At 59.4% G+C, this 12824-nt stretch overlaps 2 protein-coding genes across 2 annotated transcripts; both read right to left on the bottom strand.

Moving 5' to 3' along the window:
* Positions 1–213: 213 nt before the first annotated feature.
* SPBR_09075 (vacuolar transporter chaperone 2) lies at positions 214–2797 on the bottom strand (the record flags this gene model as incomplete). The annotated part of the gene is made up of 2 exons (XM_040767201.1): positions 214–1967; positions 2068–2797. The coding sequence occupies 2 exons, from the start codon at positions 2795–2797 to the stop codon at positions 214–216; spliced, it is 2484 nt and encodes an 827-aa protein (XP_040619599.1).
* Positions 2798–4289: 1492 nt separating this feature from the next.
* SPBR_01181 (glutamate synthase (NADPH/NADH)) lies at positions 4290–10825 on the bottom strand (the record flags this gene model as incomplete). Its single annotated transcript, XM_040759492.1, has 3 exons — positions 4290–7053; positions 7153–10608; positions 10704–10825. The coding sequence occupies 3 exons, from the start codon at positions 10823–10825 to the stop codon at positions 4290–4292; spliced, it is 6342 nt and encodes a 2113-aa protein (XP_040619598.1).
* Between the last annotated feature and the right edge of the window lie 1999 nt (positions 10826–12824).

Below are 12824 nucleotides of genomic sequence, written 5' to 3'. Positions count from 1 at the left end.
AAAATTGTGAGGCGGAGAGAAGAGACTTTGTTCTTTTGTCGCCCTCGTGCTCTGCCTTGCAATGTGCCACGTCTTCTGGACCGGCACTGCTCGGTTGCCTTTTGTTGTGGGGCCAACGTGTGGCGACTGGCCCAAGACGCGGAGAGACAAGAGCGGCATACGTCCGTGTCTCTCCTCCCAGGCCTGGTGGCTTGCTTGCATTCGCCCATAAGGTTATGCATGCACGTAGCTGCTGCTGTTACCAGCCTCCGCAATACGGCTGGCATCGTCGTCGGCCCACCGCTGGAACGCACGGCGGTACGCAAACACAAGATTCAGAATCAGCGCAATCATCAGCGCAACGCTCACGACCACCGGGCCAATCATGTCGTCAAAGTCGTGACCACTGCGCGCCACAATCATGCCGCGGCGTATGTGCAGCATGTACCAGCCCCAGAAGCCCGTGAAGACGGCCACGGCAATGTAGGCAACGCCCATGCCGAGCGCAACGGCGTTGTCGCTGCTGTTGGCGGCGGCTGTGAAGAGGGCCACGGCCAGCGTGCCCAGCAGAATGGCAATGTGCTGCCACTTCAGGAACGTGCGCTCGTTGGCCAGCCACACCTTGGGCTCAATGTGCAACGGGCCGTCGTTCTTAAGCCACTCGGTCGGCTCCGTGACACCCTCGGGCAGCACGGGCGCCTTGTCCTTGGAGCGGCGCCACTGGGCGTACCGCGTCATGGAGAAGGACGGCAGCACCGACGAGATGGTGCCGTAGCCCGCCGTGCGCGTCGCGCCGTTCGAGTCGTGTCCGTTCGCGCCGGCGGCAGCCGACGACGACGACTCACCCTGCTCACCAGCGGCGCCAGTGCTGGCGCCGCTGATGCCGCTGACGCCCGACTGCGACTGCAGGCGCTGGGCAATGGACGTCTCGGCAGCGAGGCGCCCGGCGAGGTACGACGACGACTTGGCGGCCGGCGAGCTCTTGTTTGGCTTGGCCGACGACCCCAGCTTGCTGGTGCCCAGGAAGCTGCCGACAACCTGTTCGTCGGCCGCACGCTGGGCGCGCCGCAGCTCCTCCTCCTCGTAGGCCTCTTTTGGGTCGCGGCGAATGTCGCGGTCAAGGTCGCTGAGCCAGAAGGGCAGCTGGTTGACGTAGTCGTCAAAGAGCACGGCAGCACCGTGCACAAACTTGGAGAACTGCGGCACGGGGTGCACCAGGTGGGAGGCCATCAGGTCCTCGACCCAGGCAGGGCTCTTGCGGCTGGTGCCGTCCTCGCGCACCTTGATCTCCAGCACGGCAAAGGGGAAGCGCGACACGTCGCTGGGCGGCAGCTCCGAGAAGGGGTAGGTGACGTTGCCCGTGTCGATGTCGCGGCGGTGCCACTCGGACGGTTCGCGGCACGGGCGGCGCTGGTCCAGGTTGTCCTCGCGGATAAAGGCCAGGCTGGTGTCGATGGAGACGCGCACGCGGTCGTCGGCCGGCTTCTGGAACGCAGTACGCACGTAGTTGGCACGAAGCACGGGCTCGAGCTGCTTCTCCTCGACAAACGACTGAATGGCGTCGGCCGTCGTCTTGAAGGCCGTAATAGTCTCGGCCTGCTCGCCCTGGCGCTCCATCTTCTGAATGGTCTTCTCCATCTTGTACTTGCCGTCGAGGAACGGCTTGACGTACTTGTCCTTGATCGTGATGCGGCTCTCGTCGCTGGTGCCGTCGTGGTGCACGACCTTCTGGTCCAGGTACAGCTCAGGCTTGTTCGCCAGCTGGCCGTACCAGCGCAGCCGCAGCGAGCCGGCGTTGTCCGACTCGCTGTTGCGGTCGAGCTTGGCGCGGTACAGGTCGAACCTGTCGTTGTCAAAGTACAGCGACGTCAGCGTCGGGTCCACTGTCGCGTCGGCCTCCTTAGCAGACGACTCGCTGTACACGAGCGCCGGAAGGTGCCGCAGGACCATCGTCTTGACCTCGAGTAGGTTGTCAGGATGGACCCAGACTGTAGGCACGGGTTACGGATTTGGTTAGTCAGATGTCAATGCCGCGGGAAAAGAGGACATAATGTCACCAGGAGGGGTGGGATGAGATTCGTTACTCACACTTGAGCGCCTTGTAGCGCTCGCCATTGTGGTTGGTCTCCTGCTGCGTCTCTAGATCGACCGGCAGGTTGGCCTCGTCGGGGTTGAGGTACTGGTGCACGGCCTCGTACATGAGCGACAGCTTGGCCAGCAGCGGCGAGTAGCCGGCCTCTGAGTTGAACGGCCGGCGCGTCAAGCTGACCTGCATCATCGGCCGGATGCGATAGTGATTGCCACGCTTGCGGTCGTGCTTCTTGACAATCTTGAGGAAGCCCGTGTAGTTGAGGCTGCTGTAGCGTTTGAGCTCGCGCAGTTCGTTGGTGATGCTGTCGAGCTCGGTCTCGATCTCGCGCACGCGCTGCACCGTGATCTCGCTCTTGTCCTTGGCCGCTGCGGCCGCCACACTGCCGCTCGCGCTGCCCTCGGCCGTCGCCGAGTCGGACGTGGTGCTGCCGCCGCCGGCGTCGTGCACGGGCGTCAGGTCGCGCAGCTTCTCGAAGATGGCGTCGGCACGTTCACGCAGCGAGTTGACACGGTCCTCCTGGAACTTGGCGACCTTTTCGAGCTGCACATTGAAGATCTCGTCGCAGAAGCGGTTCTCGTCGTCTTCGGTCCAGGTGGACTCGCCTCCTTCGGTGTCGGAACCAGCGCCCTCATCGTCGCGCAGCAGCGCCTTGAGCTTGCTGTAATCAATGTACTCGGCCTTCCATGGCGGGTAGATGGACTCGCGCAGAGTCTTGCCGAACCGCATTGTGGCGGAACCGTCGCGGGTTGTCGAAAAGCCGGTACAATCGACGATGGATCGAAGGTCAAGGATGAAAGAGACGACAACAAAACCCGGAAACCCGTCAAAATCAATCCAACGAGAGGAGACGAAACGAAGCGACGGTATCCAAAATTGACGTCGTGAGAAACAAAAGAGAAGAGAGCAAAACAACAAATGCCACGATATTGTCCAAAGGAAGTCCAATCGTGCGTGCAAAAGTGGAAAAACGAGACCGGATCGAGGCAAGCTTCTGCGTGGACTTGCTTTGGCAGAGAGATTTGCAGATTTTCTGTGCTCCATACGAGGTGGTGACGTCTCGGCGTATTTTGTCGCTCTCTTGCCTAATGCGTTGCCAGGCCTCATTGAACAATGGAAGGAACGAGTATGCCCACGGCAGTCTAGCACGGCCTTAAAAGAAGGCGCCCCCACATAGCAACGGAGTACCTGCATTTTATACCACAAATTGCTAGGACCTTCAAGTACCAAGTCAAGCCGTGCTGCCCCGCTGGGATTGGTTTCACTGAAAAGCAGCTGCGACCCAGGAGAGCTCTGTGACCCCACTTCGACGCTCCATTGACCAATCGTCGAGCTGTGTTTTTGCACGTGTGGTTGCCCAAGATGGCCCTTCACCTTTTGCTCCAGTTTCTGCAGGAGCGCCCACGCTACACTATCGATATGGTTATGAAAGCCTATATTGGTGAGAGACCGGTAAAATCGGTTGCACGCACCATGAGTTCGATGCCGGGAATCAATCACCGAGTGCACGAGAAATAGACAAAAGGAAGCATGAGACAAGTCGACGGATGCAAGCCACGTTTTCACGTTTTCACGTTATACACTCTCGGCTCATATAGCCGAGCTCAAGAACGGCTGGAAAATGAGGCCGTAAGAATTCTCAAGAGAAGTTATATTATTACAACAACAAAAAGTGTCATACACAAGCAGTGAAGCCTATGAAAGTGGATTGGGTAGATGTCGAATGCGATTGTTTGTCTGAAACGACGGTCTCCACAGCTCGTTTGCCAGTCATTGAACAACGTCGACCGCGATGAGGTGACAGGCAATTTTGAGCGTTTTACTGAGCTCTTATAAACAGATCAGCATTTCAGCTGTATTTAAGCACTCATAGCATTCATCACGTGAAAGGGATCAATTTACAATGTTTTTTGTGGGAAGCTAATCAGGAGACTCGTATGTACATAAATAAATAAAAAACTCATCAAACATAACACACAGGTATATATATGAAGCAACAGACGTGGAAAATGCAAAGCAAACAGGAAACCTCCCGACTGCAGATTGCCGCCTCCCGTTTCCGAATACACCATGGGTAACGAACAATAAAAGCAAATGGAGCAGGTCAGACAAGAAAACATGAAAATGCATGAAACATGACAAAGGAAAAAGAAAAAGAAAAAAACGAAAAAAAAACCGGAAGAAAACATGATTCAATCTCAAGGACGAAAATGCTTCTTGCTTATGCGGCGCCAAGAACCTCCTCGGCCGTGCGCTTGATGATACCACCAGTCACCGGGAGCGAGGTCGACTTCTCGAGGAACAGATCGACCTCACGGGCGGCCTGGCGACCCTCGTTGATGCCCCACACGATCAGGGACTGGCCGCGACGGCAGTCACCCGCGGCAAAGATGCCCGGCACGTTGGTGTTGTACTGGCCGGCGGGCGTCTTGACGTTCTTGCGGGCGTCCTTCTCGATCTCGTCGCCGAGAACGCGAGCGTCGGGGCCCAGGAAACCCATGGCCAGAAGAACGAGATCGGCGGGGAAGAACTGCTCCGAGCCCTCAATCTTCTTCATGTCCCAGCCGCCGCTGGCCGAGCGCGTCCACTCCACACGCTGGGTGTTGATGCCCTTGACCTTGCCGGTGCCGTCGTCGACGAAGCTGTCCGACATGATGCAGTACTCGCGCGGGTCCTTGCCGTGGTGCTGGCGCACCTCCGTGTGGCCGTAGTCCACGCGGTAGATGCGGGGCCACTGCGGCCACGGGTTGTCGCGCGCGCGCTCGTTGGGCGGCTGCGGCAGCAGCTCGAAGTTGACAATCGACTTGGCACCATGGCGCAGCGACGTTCCAATGCAGTCGTTGCCGGTGTCGCCACCGCCAATGACCACGACGTGCTTGTCCTTGGCCGAGATGTACGTGTTGTCAGCCAGCTCCGAGTCGAGCAGCGACTTGGTGTTCTTGTGCAAAAACTCCATGGCAAAGTGGATGCCCTCCAGGTTGCGGCCGGGGATCGGCAGGTCGCGAGCGACTGTGGCGCCCGTAGCGATCACGACGGCGTCGTTGTCGGCCTTGAGGTCCAGGAGCTTGATCTCCTCGCCAATGGCGACACCCGTCTTGAAGGCGACGCCCTCGGCAGCCATAAAGTCCGTGCGGCGCTTGACAATGCGCTTGTCGAGCTTCATGTTGGGAATGCCGTACATCAGCAGACCACCCAGGCGGTCGGCGCGCTCGTACACAGTGACGGAGTGGCCGGCACGGTTCAGCTGGTCCGCAGCAGCCAGACCCGCGGGGCCCGAGCCGATGATGGCGACCTTCTTGCCCGTGCGGACGGGGGGCGGGGTGGGAACCATCCAACCCATCTCGAAACCGCGGTCGATGATGGCGCACTCAATCGACTTGATACCAACGGGGTCCTCGTTGATGCCCAGGACGCAAGCACCCTCGCAAGGAGCAGGGCAGACACGTCCAGTGAACTCGGGGAAGTTGTTGGTCATGAGCAGGCGGTTGAGAGCATCTTGCCACTGGTTCTGGAAGACCAGCTCGTTCCACTTGGGGATGATGTTGGAGATGGGGCAACCAGTGTCCGACTGGCAGAAGGGAACACCACAGTCCATGCAGCGGGCCGACTGGTACTTGAGCTCGTCCTCATCCAGGCGGCTGGACAGCTCAGCCCAGTCCTTGGTACGCGTCTTGGCCGAACGGTACTTCTCCGAGCGGCGGTGGTACTTCATGAAGCCCTTGGTCTTGTCCAGCACAAGCGCCTTCTTCTTCTTGTCGGCAGCGTGGTCGCCAACGCTGTCCTCCAGGTCCTGGAGAGCACCAGCAGAGGCGGCGGCAGGCTTGGGGGTAGGGGGAGCGGCCTCCTTGATGGCGGGCAAGTTGTACTCAGCGCGCTTGGCCTCGGCGGCCTTGGCGGCCTCCTCAGCAAGAACACGCTTGTAGTCGACGGGGAGAACCTTGATGAAGCGAGGCAGGGCACGGTTGAAGTCCACCAGGATGCGGGCAGCCAGCTCAGAGCCCGTGTAGTGGTGGTGGTCCTCGATCAGGCCACGCACAAAGGCAATGTCCTCGGGGTCCTCGACGCCAGACGCCTCCACCATCTCGGTGTTGAGCTTGCCCAGGAAGTCGTTGTCGACGTCCAGGACGTACGCGATACCACCGGACATACCAGCAGCGAAGTTGCGACCAGTGCTGCCCAGAATGATGACGCGACCACCCGTCATGTACTCACAACCGTGGTCACCGACACCCTCGACAACCGCCGTGGCACCCGAGTTGCGCACAGCGAAGCGCTCGGCGGCAACACCGCGGAAGAAGCATGTTCCCTTGGTAGCACCGTACAAGCAGACGTTGCCGATCAGAATGTTCTCCTCGGCCTTGAACACTGCCGAGCGGGGCGGGTAGATAACCAGGCGTCCACCAGACAGGCCCTTGCCGACGTAATCATTGGCATCACCCTCCAGCTCCAGCGTAACACCGGGGGCGAGGAACGCACCGAATGACTGGCCAGCCGAACCCTTGATGTTGACGTGCACAGTGTCGGTGGGCAGACCGGCCTCGCCGTAGCGCTTGGAGATTTGGTACGACAGCGACGTACCCATAGCACGGTCGGTGTTAATGATGTCGCACTCAATGCGCGACGGCACACCCTTGTCGAGGGTGAGCTCGGCCTCGGAGATCAGCTTGTTGTCCAGGCGGACGTACAGCTTGTGGTCCTGCTTGCGGACGTTGAAGGTGGCGACACCAGGGCGCAGCTTGTGGGCCGGGGTCAGGATAAGCGACAGGTCAATGTTCTGCATCTTCTTGGACTTGAGGTCATCGCGGACCTTGAGGACCTCCACGTGGCCAATCATTTCGTTGACAGTGCGGAAACCAAGCTTGGCCATGATGGCGCGCAGCTCGTTGGCAATGTAGTAGAAGAAGTTGATGACGTGCTCGGGCGTACCCTTGAACTTCTTGCGAAGCTCAGGATCCTGCGTGGCAATACCCACAGGGCAGGAGTTCCTAAACAAACAAAAAAAATATTAGTTACCAATCCAATAGAAAGGACATTGCCAAAGGGGCCATTAAAATATGCCAAAATAACAAGAATAGTAAACGTACAAGTGGCACTTGCGCATGAAAATGCAGCCCATGGCAATCAGGGGAGTGGTGGCGAAGCCCCACTCCTCGGCACCGAGCAGACAGGCCATGGCGACGTCACGACCAGTGCGGAGCTGACCGTCCGTCTGCACGACGACACGGCCACGCAGGTCGTTGAGCACAAGCGTCTGGTGCGTCTCCGCCAGACCCAGCTCCCAGGGGAGACCGGCGTACTTGATACCAGTCCAGCGGGAGGCACCCGTACCACCGTCGTGGCCAGAGATGAGGATGTGGTCGGCCTTGGCTTTGGCGACACCCGAGGCAACGATACCGACACCCGTCTCGGACACCAGCTTCACCGACACGCGCGAGCGGGGCGACGAGCACTTGAGATCGTAGATGAGCTGCTTCAGATCCTCGATGGAGTAGATGTCGTGGTGCGGCGGGGGCGAAATGAGACCGACACCGGGGGTCGAATGACGCGTGCGGGCAATCGACTTGGTGACCTTGTGGCCGGGCAGCTCACCGCCCTCACCGGGCTTGGCGCCCTGGGCCATCTTAATCTGGAGCTCATCCGAATCGGCCAGGTAGGCCGAGGTGACACCGAAGCGGCCGGACGCGACCTGCTTGATGGCCGAGCGCATCGTGTCTCCGTTGTCCATGACCTGGGAGCGCTCCGGGTCCTCACCACCCTCGCCCGTGTTGGACTTGCCGCCGAGGCGGTTCATGGCGATGGCGAGCGTCGAGTGCGACTCCATGGAGATGGATCCGTAGGACATGGCACCCGTGCAGAAACGGCGCACAATCTCGGTCCAGGGCTCGACCTGGTCGATGGGGACGGGCGTGCACTCGTCGAACTTGAAGTCGAGCATGCCGCGCAGCGTGCAAGACTTGATCGACTCGTACTCGGCGCGCGAGTAGGCCTCGTAGGACTTGTCGTTCTTGGTGCGGACGGCATCCTGGATGTTGGCAATGGAGGTCGGGTCGTTGATGTGAGCCTCGCCGCCGTCGCGCCAGTGGTACTCGCCGGACTCGGTCAGACCAGGAATGAGGGTGGTCTGGCGCGAGGGGAAACCGCGCTCGTGGAAGCGGAAAGCGTCCTCGGCAATGAGGCTGAAGGTGACACCCTTGATGCGGGTGGCGGTACCCTTGAAGCAGCGGTCGACCACCTCGTCGTCCACGCCGAGGGCCTCAAAGATCTGGGCACCCTTGTAACTGGCCAGGGTCGAGATACCCATCTTGCTCATGACCTTGAGGATACCACCGTCACAGGAGTGCTTGTAGTTCTGGATGAGCTGATCGTCGCTGAGCTTGACCTTGAGCAGCTTCTCACGGTTGAGCTTGACAATGCATTCCATGGCAAGGTAGGGGTTGATGGCATCGGCGCCGTAGCCGAGGAGCACGCACATGTGGTGCACCTCGCGGGCCTCGGCGGTCTCGACAACAATGGCAGCCAGCGAGCGCCACTTGTTGCTGACAAGGTGGTGGTGGACCATACCAGAGGCGAGCAGGGCCGACACGGGCACGCGGTCAGCCGACGTGTTGCGGTCGGACAGAACAATGACGCGGTCGTGGTTCTCGATGGCGGCAGTGGCCTCCTTGCAGATCTCATCGAGGTGACGGATGTAGCCGTCCACACCCTCGCTCTTGGGGAACGTCAGGTCGATGGTCTTGACGGTCCAGGCAGGGAACTGCTTGGCGATGTTCTTGATCGAGTTGAACTCGGGGATGGAGAGGATGGGGCTGGGCAGCAGCAGACGGCCGCACTGCGACGCATCCATCTCGAGCAGGTTTCCCTGGGGGCCGACGTAGCACTCCAGCGACATGACAATGGACTCGCGAATGGGGTCGATGGGAGGGTTCGTGACCTGCGCGAACAGCTGGCGGAAGTACTCGTACAGGAGGCGGGGCGCGTCTGCGAGACAGGCAAGCGGGGCGTCGTTTCCCATGGAACCGAGGGCCTCCTTCTCGTCCGAGGCCATGGGGGCCAGCAACAGGCTGACCTGCTCGTAGGTGTAGCCAAACGCCTGCAGGAAGGGGTCGGTCTGAACGCTGGCGTCGGTGGGCTTGGGAGCCAGCGCGATGCTCTTGTCATCCTCGAACTTTTGGAGCACGGCAGGGAGGGTGATGAGCTCCTTGTCGATCCAAGAGCGGAAGTCCTGGCGGCTCGAGACGGCCTCTTTGAGCTCCTTGTCGTCGATCAGGCGACCAGCATGGGTGTCGACGAGCAGCATGCGGCCGGGCTGCAGACGGCCCTTGGTCAGAACCCGCTCCGGGTCGACGGGGATGGTGCCGACCTCGGACGCGCAGATGATGCGGTCGTCGTCCATGATGTAGTAGCGGCAGGGGCGCAGGCCGTTGCGGTCGAGGTTGGCACCGCAGTAGCGGCCGTCGGCGAAGGTGAACAGGGCAGGGCCGTCCCAGGGCTCCATCTGGCAGGCGGCCCACTCGTAGAATGCGGCCTTCTTGGGGTCCATGTGCGCGTTGCCCTGCCAGGCCTCGGGGACCATGAGCATGACAGCCTCGGGCAGCGAGAGCACGCCGTTGATGGTCAGCAGCTCCAGGACGTTGTCAAAGGCAGCGGAGTCGGAGCCGCCGTCCTCAACGACGGGGTACAGCTGCTCAAGCTCCTCGCCAAAGATATCAGACTGCATGACACCCTCGCGGGCACGCATCCAGTTCTTGTTACCGCGCAGGGTATTGATTTCACCGTTGTGGGCAGCCCAGCGCAGGGGCTGCGCGCGGTCCCAGGAGGGGAACGTGTTGGTAGAGAAGCGCGAGTGGACGAGGGCAAAGTGCGCCTCGTAGTCGGCGTTGACGAGGTCGTGGTAGTACTGGTAGACCTGAATGGGGGCAAGCTGACCCTTGTAGACAATGTTCTTGTTGGACAGGGAGCAGAGATAGAACCAGTTGTGCAGGCCAATGGTGTGCGTGGCACGCTTGCGCAGGACGAACAGCTGGCGCTCGAACTGGCGCTCGTCGAACGTGTCCGCATCGGTCGAGGCGGGCGTCACGCCCGTGCCGTAGGCCGACTGCAGGACGACGAACGGCTGCAGAATGATGGGCTCGCGCGACTTGGCAGCAGGGCCGAGCAGAGTGGAGTCCACAGGCGGCTGGCGCCAGCCGAGGACACGCAGGCCCAGGGACTCGGCAATGTCTTCCAACTGCCGCTTGGACTCCTGCAGGGTCTCCGTGTCGGGCTTGAAGAACAAGTTGCCGACGGCGTACTGGCCGGGGGGTGGCAGCACGATGTTTACCTCGCGCTCAAAGTTCTTGACGAAGAACTTGTGAGGAATGGAGGTCATGACACCGGCGCCGTCACCATCGCGAGCATCCGAACCCACGGCGCCACGATGGGTCATGTTGCAAAGCAGGTTGCGAGCATCGCTGACGATCTTGTGGCTCGGCACGCCCTTAATGTGGCAGGCGAAACCGACACCGCAGGCATCTTTCTCAAGGTTGGGATCGTACAGACCCCTGCGAATTGGTTAGCAAAGTGAAAGTGGTCTGTCTGGCTTTTCGCCCTGTTGGAGCACAAACTATACACAGCAGCACACGCAGCCAAAACTTACTGCTTCACCGGCAGAGCACCGGCCCAAGAGCCATTGTTCTCCGTCTGGTACTCGTAGGGAGTGTACTTCTCTTCGTTGGCGTCGTTGATTTTCCGGTCGTCGAAATCGGCCGTCACGCCCATGCTAGGCAAGCCGTTTGTTTTAAAACCGGGAAGCGGCGGGGGCGATTGTTGTTGAGAAGGGAAGGGGGTCGGTGGCCTCGGAAGCTGGGAACGCAGCTCAGACCGATAACAAGTTTTTTTAATCTGTCAGGTTGAGGTTTTAATATAAGAGCACCAATGGTAGGAAAAAAAGAGAAAGAAAAGAAAACGAGATCCTCGCAAAATAGTTCTCGAGACTATATAAGAACTCGAGTCTCCAGGAACAGCAGAACAGAGTGCGCGAGGAACAGAGAAGCGAGGTGATTGGTGAGTCGCACAGAGGGAGCCGATAGCAGATAGTGGTTTTGATGTGGGGGTAACAAGCAGCTGTGAATATGCAATGTGAATGGATGATAAGGCGATCGTTTGGGGGAAATTGACAACGTCGACAGTGACGAGGGAAGTCGGCGAAGTTTGTAGGAAGCGGAGCGGAGAAGATGCAAGAGGAAAAGTGAAAAGAGAGCAGAGGAACGCAGAAGAGAAAAGGCCGGAAGAAGACTGAACAGCGACGAAAGGTCAAGCGAGAAAGGCAACATCTCCAGCTCAAGGCCAGGGACAGAGCGAGACGGCGGACTGGCCAATGGCAGGGCGTGTAAATTCCCATTTCCCATGCCAGTGGCGAACAAAGAGCGGCCAGAGAGCACAAGCTTCGTAGCTCACGACCTCTTTGGGGCCGGAGTCAGCAGCAAGCGTTTTGGTGCGATTTGGAGGCGCTGTTGTTTTCGGGCCAAACGGTAGAGGGGGGGGGGCAGCCCTGACAGCCTTGGTAAAAGAAGCTGCTGATTGTTGGTTTCGGGACACTAAAGCTATGGGGGATAGCACCACGAAAAGAGAGACGGCGGGAGGGAGGAGTCAAAGCGAGGCGAAATGAAGCAATTGAGAAAACACAAGGACAGTTTTTGTCCCCCCCTTTTTGTCGTGATACTTTTGATCGTCCTTCGCTCTTTCCTTTCGTCTAGTTGTCGGCAGACGTGGAAACTGCAGGCTGTGATTATGACGACAGCCAATGGCAGGTGCGGCAAGTCCCCAAATGCGGAAAGCACCAGCGTCCTTTGAAATGCGACCGCGCGGAAAGAACGCAGGCTGGCAAAGAAAGAGCTGCCCTCATGCTCTGCAATCTCCAAATTACACAACTCCCCCACAAAAGGCCCAATGAGACTGACATCATTGGCCTTGTGAGAGAAATGCGACATGAGGAGAGAGATGGAGGTGGGGTGGTATTTTCCGAGCGAAAAAAACGAGACAGAAGAACAGCGAAACAGGGCTAGCCACAAATCCGCGCCCATGTCAACCCCTGCCCATAAATTGGGGGAAGAATGGGGACGATTCGTTTCCTTCTGCGCCTGGTCACGAGGGGAGACGCTGAGGGGAGGCGCAAGCAGCACGTTCTAGGCGAGATTTGGTGCTGAGGAGCGGCCGGGATGTGTGGAAGCGAGGGTTTCGTGCTTGCTTCTTTGGTGTGCTGTCTGTGCTGCCATGATTGGGAGATATTCGCGCGAGCGTGCGTGCGTCTCGCTGTTGTGTCCCGTTGCGATTTTGTGTGCTTTGGTGGCCAATTCGGCTCGATTGTGCTGCTCGTTTGCTCTCCCGGGAATCACCGGACCTGGTGATGGGCGTTGCGCAGCCCCAGGCGGCGCATTCGCTGCATTGCGCACGCCACAAACTTGGTGCAGTCGTGTGCAGTCGTGTACAGTCGTCTCGTCTCCGGTGGCCGGATCACATGCGCTCGTTTCTGCGGTGCGTCCCCAGTTCCCAGCTCGTCACTCAGCCCGTGTATCGTTCGTCAGAGTGGAGTTCTGTTCTTTGGGTGATCCGGCGTAGTCCCCCATGGCTTGACGATTTGCGCTCTCTCGTCGCTGCGCGGCGACGACAGACGGGGACTGGCCGAAGGAGCGTCGTGAGGCGGCATGGCTGCAAAGCCACGCGGACCATGCTCTCGCGAGCCAGCCAGTTGCATACTGAGGCTCGGAGCGCGCCCCGT

This window comes from Sporothrix brasiliensis (assembly GCF_000820605.1).
Source record: "Sporothrix brasiliensis 5110 chromosome Unknown Cont18, whole genome shotgun sequence".
Classification (NCBI taxonomy): domain Eukaryota; kingdom Fungi; phylum Ascomycota; class Sordariomycetes; order Ophiostomatales; family Ophiostomataceae; genus Sporothrix; species Sporothrix brasiliensis.
This window is presented reverse-complemented; position numbering and strand designations above follow the sequence as displayed.